The sequence below is a fragment of the Herpailurus yagouaroundi genome, unplaced genomic scaffold (genome assembly GCF_014898765.1).
Source record: "Herpailurus yagouaroundi ecotype Mexico unplaced genomic scaffold, PumYag 67793, whole genome shotgun sequence".
In the NCBI taxonomy this organism is placed as follows: domain Eukaryota; kingdom Metazoa; phylum Chordata; class Mammalia; order Carnivora; family Felidae; genus Herpailurus; species Herpailurus yagouaroundi.
Genome location: NW_024420586.1, coordinates 25,151,720 through 25,175,127, shown reverse-complemented (window position 1 = coordinate 25,175,127; position 23,408 = coordinate 25,151,720). Strand labels below are relative to the sequence as shown.

General features: G+C 50.7%; 1 protein-coding gene across 3 annotated transcripts; it reads right to left on the bottom strand.

The window, feature by feature from the left end:
- Nucleotides 1–7,648: 7,648 nt before the first annotated feature.
- SUV39H1 (SUV39H1 histone lysine methyltransferase) lies at nt 7,649–22,467 on the bottom strand. 3 transcript variants are annotated; one of them, XM_040468710.1, is made up of 6 exons: nt 22,329–22,467; nt 18,528–18,673; nt 16,395–17,057; nt 10,141–10,287; nt 9,929–10,058; nt 7,649–9,206 (listed from the first exon to the last, which is right to left on the bottom strand). In XM_040468710.1, the coding sequence occupies exons 1-6, from the start codon at nt 22,450–22,452 to the stop codon at nt 9,073–9,075; spliced, it is 1,344 nt and encodes a 447-aa protein (XP_040324644.1). In that variant the 5' UTR covers nt 22,453–22,467; the 3' UTR covers nt 7,649–9,072. The 3 variants fall into 3 exon arrangements, with proteins under 3 accessions (XP_040324644.1, XP_040324646.1, XP_040324645.1); XM_040468712.1 differs by lacking the exon at nt 22,329–22,467 and adding an exon at nt 20,680–20,857; XM_040468711.1 differs by lacking the exon at nt 22,329–22,467 and adding an exon at nt 20,111–20,248.
- Between the last annotated feature and the right edge of the window lie 941 nt (nt 22,468–23,408).

The window sequence follows — 23,408 nt, the reverse complement described above, 5'->3', positions numbered from 1 at the left end:
TTGGTCTTTTTGCTCAAAATGCCTGATCTGTTTCTGGGTTTATGTCCCAGCATGTGAGACTTCCTGATCTGTTTGTCTCTGTCTCGTGGTGGGAAGCCTCTTGTATGTTTGCTGGTGACTGAAGCAGGAATGAAACAGAGTGTGTAGCCCATGACAGAAATTCCCTCATCTTTTTGTAGGTATTTGTCTGATAGCGTGAAGTGGCTGATCTTTTCACTGGTGAATGAACAAGGGTATGAGGTCTCTGACTTGTTTAATGTTTTAGCTGTGTTTTTCCAGGTGAGTTCTTTGATCTGTTTCTCAATGCATGTCCTAGGATGTGAGATCTGTGATATTTTGTGAATGCACATCCCAGAGTGTTAGGTCTCTGAACTGTTTGTGGGGGTTATGTTCCAGGTCGTCAGTTGATGTTTTATGGGGGTATTTGCAAGCATTTCTGATTTGTTTGTTGGTTTATATACCATGAAGTGAAATTCTTATGTTAAGGTCTACATATCCAAGGTGTGAGATTTCTGAGCTCATCCTGGGTGTATGTTTCAGATGTGAGGCCTCTGATCTGTTGCTGGGTACATGTCCCCCGTTGCCAGCTCCCTGAAATGATGTTTCTGGGTGTATTTCTGTGCATGGGAGGACTTTCACCTCTTTATGGGAGGATCTGTTTGTGGGCATGTATCCCAGGATCTGAGCTCCCTGATATCCTTGAGACAGTATGCTCCAAGATTTCAGGTGTCCAAATTTATCTGGATGCATTTATCAGCATGTGAGGTCTGCAACCTGTTTGTTGGTTCATCCCGCAGGATTGAAGGTGCCTGGTGTGGATTTGGTTGTATTTCTGGGATCAGGTCTTTGATCTGATTGTGCATGTATGTCACATATGCGAGAGTGTAATCTCCTTGGGTGTGTTGGTAAAGGGCATGAGGTCTGATATGCATGTGTTTCTGTGTCCCAGTTTGTGAGGTCCCTGGTGTGTGTGTGTGTGTGTGTGTGTGTGTGTGTGAGTGTCAGAGAATGTGGGCCACTTTTCTGTTCTTTTTGTGTATTTGTCTCAGAGTCAGAGGTCTGGTCTGTTTGGAGGTCCTAGAATGTGGAGCCCCTGATCTTTGTGTTGGTGTATATCCCACAGTATCGGGTTCCTGTTCTCTCTGGGTGTGTATGTCCCAAAGGGTGAGTTCTCTTATATCTTTGTAGGTTTAATTCCCAGAGTGTGAGGGATTTAGAGCCCTTTTGGAGCATTAGCTAGTAAATGTCTCAGAATGTGGCTCTCTCATCTTCTGCATGCCTGTCCCAGGGTGGAAGGTCTCTGATCTCTTTGGAAGTATGTAACTCTGGGTATGAAGTCTTCAAGTACATTATGTCCGAGGATGTGAGGTTTCTCTTTGTTTGTGCATGTATGTTCTGTTTGATCAAATGATGGCTGACCAAATATGTGCCCACCCCATTCCTGGAACTTATAAATATGTTGTTTTACCTGGAGAAAGGGACTTTGCAGATATGTATTAAGTAAGCACTGTGAGATGGAGCAGTTATCCTGGGTTACCCAGGAGGACTGATTCTAATCACGAGGGTCTTTACGTGAGGGAGGTAGGACCTTTGGGGTCACAGAAAACTAAGTGACAATGTACACTGAGACAGGGGGCCATGTGACGATGGAAGTAGAGTCACAGAAAGCAATGATATGGCAGGAGCAGAGGACAGAGGGAGAGAGAAAGAGATTTGAAGCTAAAACAGTGAACCCTCTGATCTCTTTGTGGGTCTTGCCCCAAGATGTCACGTCTACCATCTGGGGTATTTTCCGGGTGTATTTTTCAGCACATGGAGTGTCTGACTTGATCGTGGGTTTGAGGTCTCTGGTCTGCCTTTTTGTTCTGTATGCTCCAGCACGTGGGCTTGCTGAGGTGTTTGTCCATGTATGTTACTGGATTGGAGGTCTCTGACCCATGTGTGGGTGCGTGTTCAGGCTGTGAAGTCTCTCTAGAACCTTTCGTCCGTGGACATCCCAGGACATGAGCCCTTTGATGTTTTTGGGTGTATTCCCTGATGTGTGAGGACTGATCTGCTTCCAGGTGTGATTGGTAGGTTTTGAGGTATCTGCTCTGTTGGTATATGTCCAAGGATGTGAAGTCTCCAAGGTGTTCATGGCTGTATTTCCCAATGTGTGATTTTTCTGAGCTGTTTGTGGGTGTGTGTTTCAGAATGTGTGTCTCTCTCCACTTTATGTGTGTATTTTGCTGGTGGGAGGTCTCTGATCTGCTTGTGTCTGTCTTCCCAGGATTTCATGTCACTGATATGTTTCTTTCTTTTAATGTTTATTTGTTTATTTATCTTTGAGAGAGTGAGAGAGAGAGAGCATAAGCGGGGCAGGGGCAGAGAGAGAGGGAAACACAGAATCCGAAGCAGGCTCCAGGCTCTGAGCTGTCAGCACAGAGCCCCCGACACGGTGCTCAAACCTACAAACCGCAAGATCATGACCTGAGCTGAAGTTGGACACTTAACTGACTGAGCCACCCAGGCATGCCCCCACTGATATGTTTCTGAGTGTGTGTCTCAGGATCTGTTATCTGTATTCTCTTGGTAGGTATAGTCCTGGATGTGAGGTCTCTGATTTGTTGCGTGTGTTGCAGGATATAAGGTTTGTGAATGGTCTGTGAGTGAATTTTGCAGGACTTTATGTCTGTGAACTATTTGAGGGTGTGTGTCCTAGGATGTGAGGTTTCTAATCTGTTTTTGTGCCGATTTCCCACCATATGAGGTCTGTGAACATTTTATCACTCTATGTCCTGGGATGTGGTATCTCTGATCTCTTTAGGTGTACTGTCAAACATTTGAGGTCTCTAGTCTTTGTGTGGATGCATTTCCCAGGATATCTTAGTGTATTTCCTAGAATGTACACCTCTCTGCTCTTTTTCCATGCATGCCCCAGCGGGTAGTATTTGGTCTGTTTGTGGGTGTACATCCCACGGGGTATGCTCTCTGATGTTTTGCGGGCACGTCTTAGGATCTGAAGTCTCTGTTATGACTGAGTATATGTCCTAAGACATGATTTCTCTGACCACTTTTTGGATTTAAGTCACAGAATGAGCAGTCTTTCGTCTAGTTCTGTGTGTATGTCCAACTTGCAAGGTTTATTACCTATCTGTGGGTATCTATCCGAGGGTGTGAAGACCCTGAGGGTCCGTGTCACAAGATGTCAGATTTGTTTGTGGGTGTACATCAATATTAGAGTTGTCTGATCCCAGGGCGCCTGGATGGCTCAGTCAGTTAAGCGTCCAACTTTGGCTCAGGTCATGATCTCATGGTTCGTGAGTTTGAGCCTCGTGTCAGGCCCTATGGTGACAGCTCAGAGGCTGGAGCCTACTTCCGATTCTGTGTCTCCCTCTCTCTCTACTCCTCCCCTGCTCATTCTCTGTCTCTCTCTCTCTCTCTCTCTCAAAAATAAAATAAACATAAAAAGAAGAGTTGTCTGATCCCTTTATGGTTCTATGTCTCAGGATGTGAGGGTCTGTTCTTAGTATGTGTGTCAAAAGTGTGTGGTCTCTGATCTGTTTGGGGCTCTGTGTCCCAGATCGTAGGTTTTGACTTTTCTTTGTCCCAGCATGTAAGGCCTCTGAGGTGTTTTGGGTTTATGTCCCAGGATTTGAGTCTCTGGTCTCTATGTGGGTGTAGGTCCCAATATGTGAGGTCCCTGATCAATTCTTCGGTTTATTTCTCAGGATACAAGTGCTCCGAACTGTTTGTGGGTGTATATCCTGGCATGTGAGGTATCTGATATTTTTATGTGCATATGTCACATAGATTGAAGTCTATGTGGGTCCCTGGACATGGCCCTGAAATAGTCATGGGTATCTATCTCCACTTGTGTGGTTTTTATCTTCCTGTATGTCACAGGATGTGAGGTCTGTTCTTTTGAGGTGTGTATTTCCTAGAATTTAAATTTTCTGAGCTGTTTTGTGTGTACATCCAGGGTGTGAGGTCCTTGATCTGTCTACATGTATGTGTCCCACAATTTGAGGTCTCTGAATGCTTTGATGCTCTGCATCTAGCATATTCTCTGAATTCTATTTTGGTGTCTATACCCTAAGTCTTGGAAGGATTTCTGAATCCTAGATCCAAGGGTTCTGAGCTTTTTCTGGTCTACATTCCAGGGCTGAATTCACTGAGACGTTTGGGTGACTATGTCTACACTGTATGATCTCTGAGATGTCTGGCCCCTGTGTTCTAGAGTATGTGGTCTCTGAGCTTTTTCTGCTTGAGAGTTTGACATGTTTGGGGGATATTTTCAGGTGTAAAGTCTCCTCCTTTTGGGACATCTCAGTCCCAGAGTGTGATACATCTGACTCATTAAGCATTTGTTCCAGGGTCACGGTCTCTGAGCTTTCAACTGGAGGGAGAGGGGTGCCAGTTAGTGAGTTTTCTGCGCTGTTTGGAGGTCTTTATTCGGTGTGTGAAATCTCTCAACTCTGACAGTCTGTGCAGAGTATGGTGTCTCTGAGCTACTTAGAAGTCCCTCCTTTCAGGTATGAGGTGGCTGAGCTGTTTGGGGTCTGTGACCCTCATATGAGGACTTGGGTGTGTTTGAGTGTCTTGGCTCAGGGTGTTTCTCCCCCCTCCTGTCTTGAGCCCCTGTCCCAGGGGATTAGTTCTTTATGATGTGGGTTTGTCCCCGGGTTATGATTTTTTTTTTAGAGCAGTTTCAGGGTCTGTGTCAAGTTTCAGGTCTTTCTACTAATGTCTTTATACTTTCTTGGGCCTCAGAGGTGCTTTACCCTCTGTGCCCCAGAGTGTGAGATCTCTGATCTCTGCATTCCTGGGTGTTGAGTTCCCTGTTCCCAGGGGTGAGGTAGCTCCTGTTGGGAGAGTCTCAGTCCCAGGGTATGAGGTCTCTGACTTACCAGGGGTCTGTTTCCAGCGTTTGAGGTTGAGTGGTTTGGGGTTCTGTTACTAATGACATCTCTTGGGTGGTTTTTTTTTTTTTTGGTGGGGAGGGTCTTTGTCCAGGATGTTATACTTCTGAGCTGGGTGTGGGGGTGCATTCGTGTCCTAGAGTGTAATGTTTGTTAACTCTGAGCATTTTGGCATTGTATGTCTGATAGGTGAGGTCTCTGGCCTGTTTGTGGGTCTGCTTTCCAGATTGTGAGGTTAATGAACTCTTTGAGGGTTTCTGTCCCATTATGGGAGGTGTCAAGCTGTGTGGGCATACATCGCCAGGATGTGCTGTCTCTGAGCTCTTTTTGTGTCTGCCTTCTGGGTTAGAAGTTCACTGGGTTGAGAGCCTGTGTCCACAATGTGACATCCCTAAGCTGTTGAGGGTCTGTGCCCCAGTCTCCTCTGTTTGTGGCAGACTTTGAATAGAATGTGAGGTTTCTTGGCTCTTTGGTGATGTGTCCATTGAGCGTCAAGTATCTGAAATCTTTCTGGATAGGAGTACAAAGTGGGAGTTCCATAAATGGTTTAGGGGTCTGAGTTCAGGGTATATTTCTGAATCATTTGGAGGTCTGTTGAGAGTGTGAAGATTCTGAGCTGCTCAGGGATGTAACCCTAGGATAGGTTTCTAAGCCGTTTCGTGTCTGCGTCCAGGATATGTGATCTCAGAGCCGTTGGGGGTCTGTATTACACGGTGTGAAGTCTCTGAGCTATGTAGAGGATTTGTATCCACATTTTCAGGTCTCTGAGCTTTTCTGGGAACCACAATGGAAGGCCTCTGAGCGGTTTGGGGATCGGTCTCTGTGTATGAAGGCTCTGAGCTATTTTGGGGAAATCTGCGTCCAGTACGACAGGACATCTGTGAACAGGAATCTGTATCAAAGGTGCGAGAACTCTGAGCTGGTTTAGGGCCTGTGTTTCAGTGTGTATGATTTCGGGGCTCTCTTGTGTTCAGAGTAGGTCTAAGCGGTCTGGTGGTCTGAGAAGAGGGTGTAAGGTCTCTGAACTGTCTGTCCATCCTTATCCCAGTTTGGAAGTTCTTTTGAGAAATTGGTGGGTCTTTATCCCTAATTGTGAAGCTTTGTGGAGGTCTGTAATCAGATTTTCAGGTCTTTGAGCTCTTGGGGAATGTGGGTTACAAAGTGTGAGGTCTCTGGGGTTTGGTAGTCTTTCCTAGGATGTCCTGAGTGAACCGTCTAGGGGTCTGTGTCAGAAGGTGTGGGGTCACTGAGCTGTATGTATATAGATGTTTCCCAGGGCTGGAATTTTTTTTTAATGTTTATTTTTGAGAGAGAGAGAGCACGAGCAGGGGAGGGGCAGAGAGAAGAAGACACAGAATATGAAGCAGCCTCCAGGTACTAAGCTGTCAGCACAGAGCCCTGACAGGGGGCTCAAACTCACAAACCATGAGATCATGACCTAAGCCGAAGTCAAATGCTTAACCAACTTAGCCACCCAGGCATCCCAGGATTGAAATTAACAAGGATCTGTTTCTGGGCTGTGAGACCTCTGTGCTCCTTGGGGTCTGTGTCTAAGGCTTGAGCCTCTGAGTTATTTGTGGTGCTCTGTTCTAGGTAGAGGTCTCTGGGATATTTAGTGCTCTCTTTTCCAGGGTGTCCCTGAGCAATTTGGGGGGGTCTGTGTCCAAGGTTTCAGAATCATTTAGGGATCTGTGCTCTGAGCATGACGTGTTTGGGCCATCTATGTCCAGGGTGTCACATCTCCACTTTGGGAGCATTGCCCCAGGATGTGAGGTCTCCAACAAAACAGTTTGGGAATTAATGATCAGGGCGTGAAGTTTCCGAATGGCTTGGACAGCAGTATCCCAAGTTGTGAGGTCTGGGAAATGTTTGTGCATCTCTATCCCAAAAAGTTGTTCTCTGACGTGTATGGGGTCTGAATCCTAGTGTGCAAGGTGGCATTCGAGGTCCTGGAGCTCTGTGGGAGTCAGTGTCCCACAGTTTCAGTGCAGCCTGAGTTACCTGGGGTGTCTAGATGTGAGCTCTCTGAGCTATTTGGAGATAGATAATCCAGGGTGTGAGGTCTCAGAGGTCTAGGGTCAATATCTGGGTATAAGGTCTATGAGCTGTTTGGAGGCGTGTGTCCTAGGTGCCCTGTGAGGTCTTGGGACCCATTTAGGATTCTGTCACCTGTGTGCACAGTCTTCAAAATAGGTATCTGTGTCACAGCATGTGAGGTCTGTGAACAAACCAAAGGGCACTGGCTCACATTCCCGACTGAGGGGTGATGAAAACAAGTTTATCAGGAATGTCATCTCTGTTCTCAGTTTTCTACCCTGGTACCTATAGGCACTCATTAAGTATTTGCAGAAAGTTTCCCCCAGCATGCGTAGACTTTTCTCTTTGAATGCAGTAGGTAGGCTCTGGGTTCAAAGCCTGTAAGAGCAAGGGAGGGTCCAGCTCAAATTATATCCTATTTCTGTATTTCCACTGTCTTTATTTCTCTTAGTGATTTTTGTTTATGGTAAATGATAATAGTCCATTTAAACAACAGTGGATTTACTTCACTTTCACAGTATATTTGAAAAATTAAAAGGCAAGCTTATTTTAGGTCACACATTACATGGGTCATGGTGCAAGTGGTACCCTGTAGGGAGCATTGTACCAAATGGCTGCAGTTTGAGGAAAATGTTCCCAGGCACCCCAGCACCCAGCCTCTTGTGCCCCCCACCCCCACCTACACAAGGCCTTCAATCCCCACACCTTGCTTTGTTCAGTCAACGATTTGTTTTATTGATGCCCACCCCAGGCTGGGTAGGGCCAAGGGATATACAACAGGAGAATCAGATTCAGTCCATGCCTGAAGGTCAGTCTGGGGGGCAGGAAGCACGGACACAGACAGACACACAGACACACAGACCTGGCATCTGGTGGCAGGGCACATAGTCTCACGTAGGGGCACTCTGAGCACAGGTAGTCAGGGAAGGCTTCCTAGAGAAGACCTCATGGGGGAAGCAAGGGGGCAAGGCAGCCATCAGAGCCTTTGCCTTCTGTACGTTTGCGGGCAGGTCACTTTTGAGGCCAGCGGACCGAAGGGGAGTGCAGAGGGCTGGGGCTGGCAGAGGCTTCCCTCTCACCTCATCGTACCCTCATGGGTAAACCATGCCCGCCCCACCCCCATTCTTGGCCTGCACTTTGCCTTCTGCCACATGCACCCTTTCCTGGGGTCCACCTCCATAGTTTCCAAGGCTTCCCTGAGACAATCCATGTGGAGCAGGTGCTCTGCCCAGTGCCTGGCACCTCATCAACACCCCATCAATGCACATTTTTGTCCTAAGTGCTATCTACAGCCTAGCTAGGTCTTGGTTCCAGCTCTAAGTAGTCCCAGCAGTCATCACGCCCCAGGTCAGGGCTCCCATTACCCTCCACACTCTCAAGAGCCCCGGGTGCCTTTCTATATGCACTCCCAAGGCGAGTTCATACCCAGCCCACCTTAAGCACTGGCAAAATCTGGACTGCCATCCTCTCACTGGTCAGTGGGCCGTGAGCACCCACTTCTCTTCCAGTGGCATAAGAACGTCCATTTCTCAGCTGTGCAACCCTGAAAAAGACCCTAGGACTCTTGGGCACGACACAACCCGGTACAGGAGCATAAGCAGAAACCAGCCGCAGCCCCAGCCCTGGAGATCCCCTTTCTTTCACTAGTACAAAGTTTCTGTGGTAGGGGAAACATCTGGGCTGGGAACTCCAGGCTCCGATGTCTGCCTGCCCTGGGACTGCTTCCCCACACCCTTGGGGCAGTAGGGAGAGAGCCTGCAACAGACCCAAGTTCCAGGCAGAAGCAGGTGCAAAAACAGTTCTATTCTGGGGCTGGGCTGGGGCTCATCCCTTGGACTTCCTGGATAGGCCATGATTCTCAGCTGCAAAAAGTCCTGGTGTTCTGAAATTACTTCTGAAGGTGGGTGGGGGTTTGTAAGTGCAACCCACAGATGGGGCTGGGACAGGGAAAAGGGGCTCCTAGAGTCAGTCAGTCCTCACCGCAAGCCCACAGGCCCAAGCACGGGGCAGGTGGGGGCAGGTAGAGGCAGGCAGGAGGCCCAGGCAGTCATTCCTCAACAGGAGGGCAGCGGTGGGTAGGTGGGGCAGGCGGCTTTAGGCCCCCACTGTCAGTCTGGTCTCAGACTTCAAAGGGCTAGAAGAGGTATTTGCGGCAGGATTCAGTCCCACACTTGCATTCAATACGGACCCGCTTCTTGGGGGAGCCGGGGAGCCCGGCCAGGCCAAAGTTGGAGTCCATGCGGGTGCTCTCCATGTCCACGGGGTCCACTGTGGATTCACAGCCAGGGAAGGCAGGGGGGAGGGGACTTGTTAGAAGGCCAAGGTGAAGTGTCCCGCTGCCCTTTTCACCATAAGACCCAGGAATCTTGGGTGCTGGGAGCACATCTGGGATTTGGGTCAGGTGGGGGTTGTGGGGTTGGTGGTCTGGGCTCAGCACTGGTGGTGGATGGGGTGTTCAGGTGTTAGGAAGATGGCTGGAGGTAAGGGTTTTGGAGGGAGGCAGGGGGCTGTCAGGGGGAGGGCCATGTCAGACAGAAGTCAGGAATGGTCACCTAGACGTCCAGAGGGACATCTGAACTCTCCTGTCAAAGATCTCCCCCCACCCCCTGAGTGTCTCCGAGGTGGCTAGCTTGTCAAGAAGGGGACTGGTTGGAGACCCCAAGAGTGTCCAGATGCTTGGAATGAGCAAGGCCAAGGGGGTTAGGAGTGGGGAGGGTTGGGTGACTGGGGAAATTCAGATGAGTCAGGAGGAATATCTGAACTCTCGAGCCAAACATCCTCCCCAGGAGTCTTTAGGAAAAGTCTGTATGAGTGTCTCAGGGTTGGGGTCCAGGGATTGGAAATGAGGGGACCCCCAAAAGGTAGGCAGAGGTCCAGGAATCCAGATGGGAGGCTGGGAGTCAGGAAGAGCATCTTAAAGCTCCTTGGGGAGGGGTCCTTGTGTCCCATGTCATTGTATGCCCCTGCCCCCAGTCCCTTGCCACCCCCACCTTGCATGTTGTAATCAAAGGTGAGCTCCTCGCCTGCCCGGATGGTTCTTGTGGCAAAGAAAGCGATGCGGGGCAGTCGCTCATCAAGGTTGTCTATGAAGACGTTGTACACCTGGAGGTTGGGGTCACACTAGGCGAAAAAGAACAGCGGGAGGGTGAGGAGGGGCCCCAGCCTGCTCCTCCCGACCCCCGCCCGCCTGTGGGGTACCCACACTGTGGTTGACAAAGTGGGAGATGTTGCCATAATAGGCTGCATCCACGGTGTACACATCCTCCACGTAGTCCAGGTCGAAGAGGTAGGTGGCGCCCTGGCGGTCGTAGATCTGGCCCCGCCGCTCCGCCTCCTCTGAGGTAATGATCTGGGGAGAGGGCCGTGGGGGAGGGGAGAATGGCCAAGAAGGCTCAGGAAAACCAGCACAGCTCCTGACCCCCAGCCTGGCCCCCCCTGGGCCAGGAGAACAAGTGAGCAGAGCTGTGGCTGGCTCAGCAGGGGTAGCAGGTATGGACACATGGGGGGAGGGGGCTGTGATGCAGAGGGTCTGTGAGCCCCCCTGAGAAAGGAGCTGGGCCTCAGCTGCCCACCACCCATCCCTCCTCAGGCCTCTGGATGGCATGGTGTCTCTCAATGGTGGACAGAGGCTGGCCACAAGGTCCAGGAGTGAGACAAAGAGACCCATAGTGAGATACGCTAAGCAGATAAAAGGCAAGAAAAGGACCCAGGGCTCACAGAGAGGTGTGGGCGAGTGGGAGAGAAAGAGAGAGGCTGCAAGAGAAGAGGGCCTGAGGTGCCGTGAGACCCAGCACAAGAGAAGGCACCAGCGCTGGGCTGCGAACAAGGAGGAGCGGAGGACATGGAAAGGAAAAAGTGGCCTGGACCAGTGGGAAAGGGAGATGGAATGAATGGAAAGGAGACTCAGACAAGAGAGCTCAAGGCAGAGACTTAGAATCTTAACACTAAAGACCCTGGTCCGGAGAGAAGATCAAGACCCCTGTTGAGAGTCTAAGATAAGATAGCAAGAAAGAAGCAGAGGCCAGAATCTCAGAGGCAGAAGGTGTAAGAAAGGAAGCAAGAACACGGGAAAGAGACCCTCCTTCAGCCCTGATGCTGCACAGTGCCAGCAGCCAGGATCTAAGACAGCAGTGGGCATTTCCTCCTCCCCAGATGGGTCCCTGGATGTCCTGGAAAGCCCCCGCCTCTCCGCCCCTCGTGTTCCCTCCTCCACCCCCAGCCAACCACAGCCTTGCCTTCTGGTAATTCCCAGGCACAGTCAACCATGCCTGACTCTGGGTGAGGGTCTTGTGGACCCCAAGACTTCCTGCTCCTCAGCCTAGGTTGCCTCCAGACTGGGGCAGATCTCATTCTCCACCCCTGGGCTTCCAGCTACCTCTGCGAACCCCTCAGAGACAAGTGCCCGCACAGCACGAAGCAGAAACACCATGAGTACCCTTTATTTTTACTCTGCTTTCTAGCCCAGTAACCTATCCTCAGTCCTGCGGAGGTCATAAAAGCAACTCTGACACTCTCTTCCCCCCACACCCTTTCTTCCCCCCTCCCTTCATCAGAGACCCACTAGCCACCACCACCCCTACCACTCGACACAAACCCAAAGCTGCCCTGGCTTCCTTCCTTGCTCGCCCTCATGCCAGCCATGACCATCCCCTTCCTACTTCCAGTCCTCACCACCCTCCACTTTTGCCAGCCAGGATGGCTGCACTGGTGTCCGGTCTCCTCCCTGCCTCTTACACCAGTACCTCCAGCCTCTGCTCTGATCCAATTCCTAATCAACACCTTGAGAAGACCAGGGGTCTACCCCTTGGGCCACAGTGCTCACTGCCCTGCACTCAAGCTCCATTCTGAGGAACCTGCCTCCCTGACACTCCCAATTTGTGCTGGTTTGTTCACTCATTCATTCGGTGCATTTTTTTATGAGGCCTATCCCATGCCTGGTCCCAGTGCTCAGGGGCCAGTGTCTGCAGGGAGAGAGACAGGGACCAGGCTGGGCCCCTGTTGGGAGTCACAGTTGGGTCAGGGGAGACACAGGAACCAGGCTTGGTCCTGGCCCTCAGGGGTCACAGTCTGGTAAAAGAGAAATGGATTTGGATACCTGCAGTGCATGATGCTGATCGGAAAACACGGTGCTTAGGATTCCCAGGGCATTTAAAAAAGCAATACACCATCTAAAGCAAGCTACAGGTCAGAAAAGGGCTTTGACACCAGGTTGAAGAGCGGGGACTCTCTCCTGAGGGATGCAGTAGGAGCCACAGAAGTGTTCTGAGGAGGAATTCATCAGGGTCAGTCTCCCTTCACCTCCTAAGAACACATACTCTTTCCTTGTGGAGTCAGCACAACAGACGTGACTTCTCTGCAGTATTCTTGAAACTCCCGATCCCCAGTCGCTGTGAGGAAGCTGCTGCCTCCCCGAAGCTCTCTGAAGCCCTGGGACTGAAGGGCAGCCTCTGCTGGCTCACAAGCATGCTGGGTGGTGTCCGAGCCAGCTATTTCCATTCCACATCCTCCCTGGTCTCCATCTTCCCGCCTGTTCTGCCTCTACCTGCTCCCCGAGTCTCACCAAGAGTGAGTCACAGGGTGAGCCCTCCAGGGCACAAACGGCTCCTTCTTGGTCTTCTTTCTTTCCAATCCCACTCTGTAAGGGCGGGTGTGCCCTGAAAATTCGGAAACAGAGCAGGCCATGTCCCTGCTCCCTAGCAGCTCTCCAGAATGACTGGGGAAGACAGATGGGCTATAAGCTAGCAGCCTGGAAAGGGTGTTGACGGTGAACAGTAACCAGAAGACTTAGAGTCTGGTCACTGCTCTGCCCCCATCTGGATATGGGATCCTGAATGTTCTCTCCTTCTGCCTGTTTCCTCAGCCAAAACAAACAAACAACAACAACAACAACAACAAACCCACAACCCTTCACCAGGTCTGGCAGCACACCAACTTTAGACACTTGGACTTTCTTTTTTACCTATTAGCCTGATGACTCTGTTACTATACCTCTCTGGGCCTCAGTTCTCATCTGTAGAATGGGGGTGACAATGACAATAATCCCAACTGGCAGGAGCTATTACTGTAAATATCCAATGCAATCAGGGTCGTGAAAGAGGTTTCACTTTTTGCTTTAGTTAGGACACGGAGCAATGTTAGGAATGGCTGAGTAGTGATTTTGTCCGAATCTAACATGCTCCCTTATTTTATGTGCCCTTTCCCAAGAAAGGAAAAACAGCTAATTAAATGATGCGCCATCATTTAATTAAAATAATTGAGACTCATCTTCATTTCAGCGTCGTTAAAATATGAAGAGAATTCAGGTTTCAGAATGGATAAAACAGGCTGTTGTTCTCTTCTGGGTGAGGGTGGGGATGTTCGGACAGAATGTGGAAGGGTGCGAAGGCAAGGAAGGGCAGCTCACGTATGTGGAGGGGCTGTTGGTGCAGAGACGGGAGAGTGAATGTTATGTCCAGAGCGTAGAAGGATAGCGTGGTGAACAGGTATGGGGTGCATGCCCTCCATTACAGGACATCAGGTAGGGTCTGGGACAGCACCATGGAACGGAGTAAGTTAATAGTTCTACAATGAAATTCACGAATATTCACCCCAAGTGGGATAAATAAACTACAAATAGGCCCCTATCAGGTCTGGTTGGGTTTTATAGCCAGATGGGTTACAAAAAACTTTGGGGTTTCTGAGCATTTGGGATTTTCTGGATTTTGGACTGTAATGGCTAACACATATTGAAGGCTTACTGTTAGAGGGCTTCCTCCAAGCGCTGCACACATCATAATTTATTTCAATCTTATAACAAGTGAATGATGTGGCTGCTACTATCACCCCCATTCTACAGACTGGGAAACAAACACAAAGAGGGTAAGTGACTGCTGCTGAGTGGTGGAGCTAGGCTCCAACCTCAGGCAGTCGGGCTCCAGGGCCCTGCCCCCCCCACCAACCATTTGGCTGTGCTGCCTCCTTACAGGGAACGCACAAAGAGGAGTTTGGCAGTGTTTGGGGGCCTATAGTGCCATCAGGAAGCCCCACAGCTCTGAGAGGTCAGAAGGGGGCCTGGAAGTCACAGAATGTGGCAGGAAGGAGGCCAAGAAATAGCTTGAGGAGAGTGTGTGGAGTGGGAAGAGTGGGGACTGAGGTGAGAAGCCCCGGAAGCCCCAGTGTTTATAGCATGGAACAGTAGACACGGAGAAAGAGCAGCCAGAACAGCATCCTGACCAGGGGACTCTGGGGTGCCTGGGGACTGTGGACTCTCCCTCCTCTTCACTTGTCAGGATCCTCTGTTATAAAGAACTCTTCCTCAAGATTGTCAGTACAGCGAGGCTGGAGACACTCCCTTCTCTGAACTGTCAGGTTCCTGTGGGGGCTGGATACCTCCTCCTCCAGACTGTCAGGGGCTCTGGAGTGTACACACATACTTCTTCAGACTGGTGACATCCCTCTAGGCTGTTAACATCTCCTCTACACTGTAGCATCCCTCCGAGGTCTGGACATCTCCTCCAGAGTGTAAGGACACTGAGGATGTGGACATTTCTTCCAGGCTGCCAGAGTTCTCTTATGTATAAACCTGACCTCCTTTAGGCTGTCCTGATCCCTCTGGGGTGAGGACACTTCTTTTTCCTGACTGTCAGGACAGTATGGGTGTGGACACTTCCTAAGCTGGACCACCAGGGTTCTCGGGAGTGTGGAGAGCTTGCTCTCTTCCTCCTGGTCACTCTGGGACATAGACCTCTCTTCCTGCAAATTGTCAGGACCCCCACCCCAGACTGTCAGGAACCCTCTAGGGTGTGGCCACCTCCTCCTCCCCCAAGACTGTTAGGTCCTTTGATGTGTGGACATTTCTTTCACCAGACCATCAGGATTATCTGGGTGTGGACTTCCTGTCTAGACTGTCAGGGTCCTCTCTGCAGTGTAGACTGTTCTGCCTCTAGGTCATCTCCGCCCCCGGAGCTATGACTCTATAGTTCATCACTGGAAACCTCTCCCCTCCACCAGTGTCATTACTATAGTGTGGACACCCTTAGGTGTGTGTCCCTTCCCAACCATATCACACCCCTAAGAGGCCTGTGTAAACAGGAAGATATTTGGGTTGTCACCATGACAGCACACACATGGATTTAAATGGTCAAAACCCAGGGATGTTAAATGTTCCCCAATGCAGGAGATGGTCCTACATAAAAAGAACGGCTCCACCCCCAAATGCCCACCACATTTCACCTTAGAACATGACACCTGCTGTTATAGACCCTTGCCAGTTACTCGAACTCCTTTTGTTTTCCACCTGGGTACATAGCTAAATCACACTTCCCAGCCTCCCTTGCACCGAGGTTGAAACCAGTGACTCAGTTCCAGGCAGTGGGTGTGGGCAGAAGTGATGGGTACCGTGTCCAAGCCTGGACCATTAGCAACCTCTCCTTCCACCCTCTCAGCCCACTTGCCAGCAATGCTGAGTGAGGATCAGGGGTGGCTCCAAGGCTTGAAGGCACAGCAAAAACACAAGAGGGAAGGAGCCTAGGTGGCCACACCAGTGTATAGAAAGATACTACCCAAATACCCATGATGGACTGTTACAGAAGCAAACAGACTTCTAGTGTGTAAAGCCACTAAGATCTGAGGGTTGTTTGGTGTATCGGTTAGCCTGCCTAATACAGCTGACCCTTGAATAACACAGGTTTGAACCCTGTGGGTCCACTTACATGCAGATTCTGACAAATACAGTGTAGTACCATAAAGGTTACTTCTTCCGTTGTAAGAATACAGTATATAATACACGTAACTTATAAAATATGTATTAGTCAACTGTTTATGTTATAGGTGAGGTCAACATTAGGCTGGCTATTAGTAGTGAAGTTTCTGGGGAGTAAAAGTCACATGCAAATTTGACTACATGTGCTGGGCGCCCCTAACCTCCCCCTCACCCCCCCTCCCCTGTGTTGTTCCAGGGTCAACTGTATACACAGGCTTTCCCCAGTGTCCCGCAAGTCTGGAGAAAGAGGCAGCCAACATAAGGCATGTCTACATCCTACTCCAGAGTGATCGTGTTCCTTTGGGCAGATTAGTCAAAGGTGCTCCTCCTGGTTAGACACTGCTTGGCGGTAAGCTGGACCCTTGTGAAATGAGAAATAGTGCCTTTTTGGGTGATGCAACCTTGTGCAGACCACAATGCCTGTTAAAAGGAACACTGCTTGGATTTCAGTTCCCACTTTCCTCATTGCTAGGTACCCTTAGGAGGTTAAACCCAGTCCAGAAGTACTTCAATGTGCTTTCAACTACCAGCTTGAAATACGTGCCCCTGCCAGGGTGTCCCTATCACACTCAGGTTAAACACCCCCACCTTTCCCTGGACAGGAAAAGCAGGGAAGTCACAGGCACACAGTGAGGCGAGCTGGGCACACACAATGGGAACACATGGTGGGAAGAGCTACACACGCGCGCACACCACACCAGGTCCCGTCTCCCTACCTCTCCCACGTACTCCATGACGAAGCTGTTCTTGCGGATCTTCTCCAGCGTGCGGACACCCCAGCCACGCCCATCATCCGTGCGGAAGATGCAGAGGTCATAGCGGATGCCTTTCTGTACCACGCGGTTGGGGCAGTCATAGCCGCAGCGGCAGCGGGAGTTGCACTCGTAGATGGGCAGCCCGGCGCGCAGCCGCACCTGACCCTGGTCATTATAGGCAAACTTGTGCAGTGATGCCCCAGGGCAGCAGCCTCCAGCGGGTGCCCACAGACAGTCCTGGCACTCACAACCCACTGCCACCTGATTGAGGGTGATGCCCTCACCCACACGGTACTCGTTGATGTATACGAAAGCCCGCGGGGGGCCGTCCAGGTCCACCTCGTTCTCCACCGTGATGCGTCCCAGGTGGCTGCGTTTGGCATTGAGCTCCTGCTCCCAGCGCCGGAGCGCCCGCCTCTGCTTGGCCTTCTGTACCAGGTAGTTGGCCAAGCTTGGGTCCAGGTGCCGAGGTGGCTTTGACCGTTGGTGCCGCCGGAGCAGCTCCCTTTCTAAGTCCTTGTGGAACTGCTTGAGAATGCGCACACACTTGAGATTCTGCCGTGGCTCCCAGGTGCTCTCTGAGTCTGGGTATCCACGCCATTTTACCAGGTAATACTCTTGTTCCTGTTGGGGGACCAGGGGATGGAGGGGGGCACCATAAGTGGCAAAACCCTTGGACCAGCACTCCTGGGACTGACATCCCAAAACCAGTGGAGAGCACCCAAACCATCCCCTCATCTCTTCTGGAATGACTCCATGCAGTGGTTAAAAAGCACGGGCTCTAGGGGTGCCTGGGTGGCTCAGTTGAGCTCTTGATTTCGGCTCAGGTCACGATCCCAGGGTCAAGGGATTGAGCCCTCTGTCAGGCTGCGCCAGGAGCATGGCACTTGCTTAAGATTCTCTCTGTCTTGGTCTCTGTCTCTCTCTCTCCTCTACACCCCACCCCGCCATATAAAGAAAAAAACATGGGCTCTAGACTGAGTATCCCTAGGTTCAAATCCCATTCTCCCCCTTATTATTGCCCAAATTCCAAGTTTTAATTTAACCTGCTTCCTCCTCTCTCTTTCCTCTCATCAGCTCCCTCCCTCTAGCTGTTCAGGCCCCAACTCTTGGGAGTCATGACTGACTTCTCACTCCCACATCCATCCTCAGTAAACCCTGTCAGTTCACCTTCACACTACATCCAGAATCCGACCAGTTCAAACCATCGTCACTGCCACCAGTGTCAACCCTTGCCTGGATTGCGGTAGTATCCTCCTCGCTGGCCGCCCCCCCCAGGTCTACCCTGGCCCCTACAGTCCATTCCCCACTCAGCAGCCAGAGGGATCTTTTCTTGCAGAGAGGCAGCTATACGATACTGTTTAACTACACAGATTCTACAGTCAGACCCTCAATCTGCTGCTCCCTGGCTGTGTGGCCTTAGGCAAGTTATTTAACTGTGCTGGGCCTCAGTTTCCTCATCTATAAATAAGAAAAAAAGCTAACATTTTTACAGTATTCAGTATGTAGTAGGTACTGTTCTAACCAGTTTAATCCTCATAACTCTATAGGAGCTAGACATGGATAGTCATCATCTCCACTTTACAGATGAGGAAAATGAACCACAGAGAATCTGTGTAAGTATCCCGGGGTTACAGGGCCAAAACCTGAACCCAAGCATGCTGGCTCCACTCTTTATCCTGCCATTACCTCCTCTGGCACTGGTAATAGTTCCCATTTTGCATTGTTGTTGGGAGGATTAAAGCAGTTTCTGAGAGGAAGTGCCCAGCCCACTCAAAGTGCTCAATAACCGCTAGCTATCATCATCTCTAGTCCTGGACTCAGCATCTCAATCTTTGGTCTGTATTCCTGTGGAGGTGGCAAGAGAGACTTATTTATTTGGGGATTCATTCTGGCTCCTGCCTCCCTGAGGAAGCCACTTAGTTTCCTCACCTGTAAAACAAGGATGATCTAAGAAGGCCTACTAATCCTAATTTTTTAAGATCAGAGGAGAAAACTCCCTTTGGAAACAGATGCAGGCAGTGGGGAGCAAGGGGGCAGTAAGCCAGCTTCCTTGACACACCCCTGCCCTGGCCATGGTCACCCCAGACTCACGCGGATCTTTTTGTAATCACACAGGTACTCGACTTCAAAGTCATAGAGATTCCTCTTGGAGATGCCGAGGGCAGGGCAGGAGAGCTTGGCCAGGCGACACAGGTCCTGTAGCTGATTCCAAGAAGACTTGCAACACACACTGCAACCTAGAACAAGGAGGCCAGAAAGAACTTACTGGGCATCCTGGTGAAGCCAGGGATCAAAGGGGACCTCAAATCCTCTTTGGAACTTCTGAGTGAGATTTCATCCACAGGCTTTACCAATGCTAAGACCCTTCTACCACGAAATTGTGCCACTTCCTTCAAACCCCAGTGCTCATTCCAAAGCTACCCCTAGTACAGCAGACCTCAAAGCAGACCTGCTGCAGGGATTGTTCCGTACTGTTCCTAAAACTGCCCGAAAACCTGCCTTGGGTTCAGGACCTAATCATCCCTCTCCCCACTTAGCAAAATAAAGAGAACAATCCCCCACCTCAGTAGGGTGCATTGCCCCAAGGGAATGGGTGGGGATGGGATTACAACCTCTAGGCACCAAACAAAAGCTTAACTGGAAAGACTGGTCGGGGATCCCTTATCTGAAACTCCTGGAGCTAGAGGTGTTTAGGAATTCAGATTTTCTTGGATTTTTACAAATGTAGTTTTAGGTATACCCCATACATTACCTAACACCCTCTGTGTGGTCAGGGACATCAATCCACAAACATATTAATAGTTCTGCAGCAATAATCAGAATTTTCACATTAAATAGGAGAAATAAAGAGGCAAGACAGTCCCACTTTACAATCCAGTTTTGCCACCAAATTTAAGTTTTCAGGGCTTTTTTAGATTTCAGGATTATGAATAAGAGATTTCGGAGTGGTATTAGATTTCAGGAAGCTTCCTTGAATGATTAGTCTGGGTGCCTTAAACCTACAATGTACATTTTTTCCCACGGCATTTTGATGGTCTGTCTCATCTACATTTCTCTGAAGGGTAAAGCTCACCCAAAGGAGTATGCTCTGAATTCAGGAACCAGCAGAACAGTACAGGTTATTGACAATTCTTTTAAATATAACTGGAATGTTTCTGGGGTTGCCAGAAATTTTCAAGACATGGATTTAAAAAAAACAAAAAAAGGGCTTCTGATTCAAGGCACAATGTGCTTTAGAAGCCATTTTATCAAATCGTTTCACAGGAACATTTATTCTAAATGCAGTCTGCCCTCATCCTATTATTATTCTCCACCTCCCATTAGGAAAACCAAACATTTGAAGTCATAACGAAATACTATAGACGTCACCCTGAAAATGTACAAGAGCTTTGCAAAATTATTTCGTGTGCACATCCCCCCCTCCACTTAGGCAGGCCTAGTGGAGACTCAAGCCTGTGCCCACGCTTTCCTCTCCTCCCTATGATGACTCTCCCTTTCAACCCCCTTAACTTGCATTTGAAACCCCACTGAAGCGGTCCCAAGTAACATCTCCAGCAGCTGGCTCCGCACAGACCACAGGTGGATTCCTACCCCTCAGACGTCCCCCTCACACTGTGGACCCCATCTTCCCCGCAGCTCTCCTCACCCAGAGGAGCCCACCCTCCCCAACATACTGGAAAAGTCACCCCTCTTTCCCTGCACACGAGGGAGTCCAGCTCTTCTATTAGAGAAGCCCCCTTCCCCTCTTCCTGGGGGAGTCTTCGCTACAGCAAACCCTTCCCCCATCACGCTGAAAAAAGATAGCCTCTCCCTGAAGAGTCCCCTGTCCCCTCACTCTGAAAAGGAGGTCCGTCCCCTTCCCTTCCCTCCCCTTCCGGCATCTCGCGTGGACACCAACCGGGTAACGGTCACCGGCGGCTGATTTTCCCGCGCGCGGGCGCGGCCTCCCCGACAAGCCCCCGCGCGTGCGCGCGCCGACTGGTCGCGATCAGAGGCGCGCGCCCCCCTCCCGCGTCCCCACTTAGCCCCGCGCCCGCCGCGTTCCGAGGCACGCGCCCCCTCCCCTCAGCCCCGCCCAGCCCCGCGCGCCAGGCCCGGGCTCCCTGAGCCCCATCCTTTCCGCGCCAGGCTTCCGGCTCCCGGCTCCGTGGCCTCGGACGCCGGGGCCCCGAGCCCGCGACGCCACCCCTCCAGCCCACCCGGCCCGGCCAGCAGGCCCGCGCCGCTGCCGCCACTGCTTCACCTTTTAAATTTTCCGCCATCTTTCCCCACGGCTAACGACATTCGGGCCTAACCGGCCTCGCGAGAAGAGAGCTCGCGCGGGCGTGGCCGAGAACACGCAGCCTATTGGCCGCGCGGCGCCGCGAGCAGCGCCCGCGCGGACCAACCGGCGAGCCGTGACTGGACCCCTCCCCGCCACCCCGCTCGGTCCTGGAGGCGGGTGCTCGCCAGAGCTTTCCCAGAGTGCGTCTGGGCGGTGGCGGCGGCGGCGGCAACTGAGTTCGCCGGAGGCCCTGCCCGTACGCAGGCCCTGCCCGTACGCAGGCCTGTTTTGTCGTCAGCCAATCACGTTGTCAGCCCGCCGTACGGGGGATTCTCTGTCCTGTCAGACCCCCAATTACCACCGTCAGTCAGTCGTCACCACATTTTAACCCAAAGCAGGCCGTGACTCTCAAGATGGACTGTCGCCACGGACAGTCCCCAGACTCGAATCAGACAATGGGCCCATCACCGCAGAGAACTGTTTAGACTCCGCCACCACCACCCCCCCTTCACGCTGTCTACCAGTCAACAGCAGCAGCATCCATTCCTGCCTCCAGGCAGACACACGGCGCTAACAACTACCCTGTCAGCCAACCTGTCATTCCCTCTCTCTTTCATACAGTCCAGCAGCCGCTCTCTCCATTTACTCTTGCTCTAGGGGCAGCTCTGAATCCCCCTGGGGAAACTATCTCAGAGCCACCAGCCATGCCCTCAGGCAGGCCGTGATTATTACTTCAGGACAGTCTGTCACTGTCAGCATCTTCTGTCGCCCTCTCAGGCAGTCACGCATCCAATGCTAGTTGGTCACTCTCTAATTCCCTCGGGTTACTCCTCATTCACACTATGATCAGGCAGTTATTCCCTCAAAGCAGTCACAGCAACTAAAGCCTCCATGCCACCTGACAGTGGCTCAGCAGCCTGTCCCTTCTCAGGCAAGGTATGCCCAACATTGGTCAGTCATTCAATCAGTCTCCTCTGACCCAGGGGGCTGCCTCAAGGCGGCTTTGATTCCAGCCTGGCACAGCTATTGAATCCAGCAGCTACACTGATCTTTCAATTGGTCAGCTGGCCTGTGACTCATTCGCTGCCCTTCATCATATTGTCAATCAGCCAGGCAGCCATTCTCAGCATCTGACTACAGGGTCTGTCAAGCATGCCGTGATTTGGCCAGGGTGGACAGTCACCAGATACAGCTACCTATCAGGCAGTCACAGATCTCTCCATCAGGCAGCATGAAATTCCCTCTTACGCTTCATCAGACAGTATAACATCCAGACACTCCCTCAGGCCAGATGTGACTCCTAGCAATAGTCAGGCCATTCACAACGTCCTGCCACCCAGGCAGGCAGCCTGGCAGTCTTTCAGGAGGCTGCCCATCCTTTACACTATCTGACCACCAACCAGCCCCAGACAGCCCCAGGCTGGTGTAATTTAGTTACACATTGAGTTCCCCACAGCATCAGGAAATTGCACTGTCAGTTCCTCAAACTGACCCTCTCCCTGTTGGTCCATGAATTATGTAGTCAACCAAACAGTTATACAGTTAAGCAAATGGCCTGCTAAGTCTAGCTACGAGCTAGTTGGAGAAACGGCTGGTCAGTCTGAGGTTGCATGTCAGCCCCTGCTTACCACGAGTGGAACAGTCAACAGCGCACGTCCCACCACGCATCTTCTTGCATTCATTATTCCTTCTAGAACACATGCTGGTCTTCGCATGTCCCCCGGTCTCCCTGGACGGGCAGAAGTTTCCCATCCCAGGAGTCCAGGACTCCTGTCCAACCCACAAGGATGATTTAAAGCATGACTGAGCCTGGGGGTGGGTCATGTAGGGGATCCGTGGGTGTGGGGAAACATTCCTTTGTTAAGGTTAAAAACTGCCAGTTATTTAAGGAGCAACAGCTGCATTTATTCAGGAATAGCTGAGAATTGCAATGCAAGACTAGCAAGGTGTGGCAAGACCATATGCCAGTTCAATAAACAAAGGAGAGAAACGTTACATTCTGGAGAAGGAGGAATTTGGGAGGGGTTGTTTGGAACCAAAGTCTATTGGATAAAAGTAAGAGTTCCTAGTGATGATGGGTTGTCATTGGCAAGTTGCAGGACTAGTCTGTTTCTTGTAGGAGATACAATGTACCTCTTTCCCTGCAAGGGGCCTATAATTGATCATTCTTGCCTTTTGACATACTTCTCTTGGGGGGGGGGTGTAATTGACAACCTTTCTTGTAACTGATATTGAGTGGTAAGCTTCTTCTACCAGCCTCCCCTTCTAGCATCCTGAGTCCATTTTAGAAAGGTTTCCCTCTATTAATTTTTTATACCTCGGTCCTCCCCAAACATTGTATATAGTGTAGTGGATCCTGGAGCCTAGCTATCTGGTTCAAATACTAGCTCCATCATTGTGTGACCTTAGGCAGTTTCTTCCTCTGTAAAACCTCAGATGAGTGACCTTGGGGTGGGGGCATCTCTAGCTCATGTGGAAATGAATCTTTCTCGACTAGCATCTGTTCAGATATCAAAAGTAAGATGCCACCTTGTTATTACTGTGTCCCACTCCCAGCCACTTGTCTGTTCATTCAGCATTAATTTAGTGCCAACTGTGTATATTGCCTTACCTAGTGCTGGGGCCAGTATAAGGTCTTTTCCATTCCAAGCTGTACAGGTTTGATCTGTTTTTAATGTAAACCTCATATTTGATTGTACTACACATAC

Excerpts from the sequence above, each read along its gene's own strand:
- SUV39H1 (XM_040468710.1), bottom strand. The coding sequence starts at position 22,452 with ATGGGAAACTTCTGCCCGTCCAGGGAGACCGGGGGACATGCGAAGACC. Across the intron at positions 18,674-22,328 it reads TGTTGACTGTTCCACTCGTG|GTTGCAGTGTGTGTTGCAAG; the intron begins GTAAGCAGGGGC and ends TCCTTGTTCTAG. Across the intron at positions 10,059-10,140 it reads CCCACTTTGTCAACCACAGT|TGTGACCCCAACCTCCAGGT; the intron begins GTGGGTACCCCA and ends TTTTTCGCCTAG.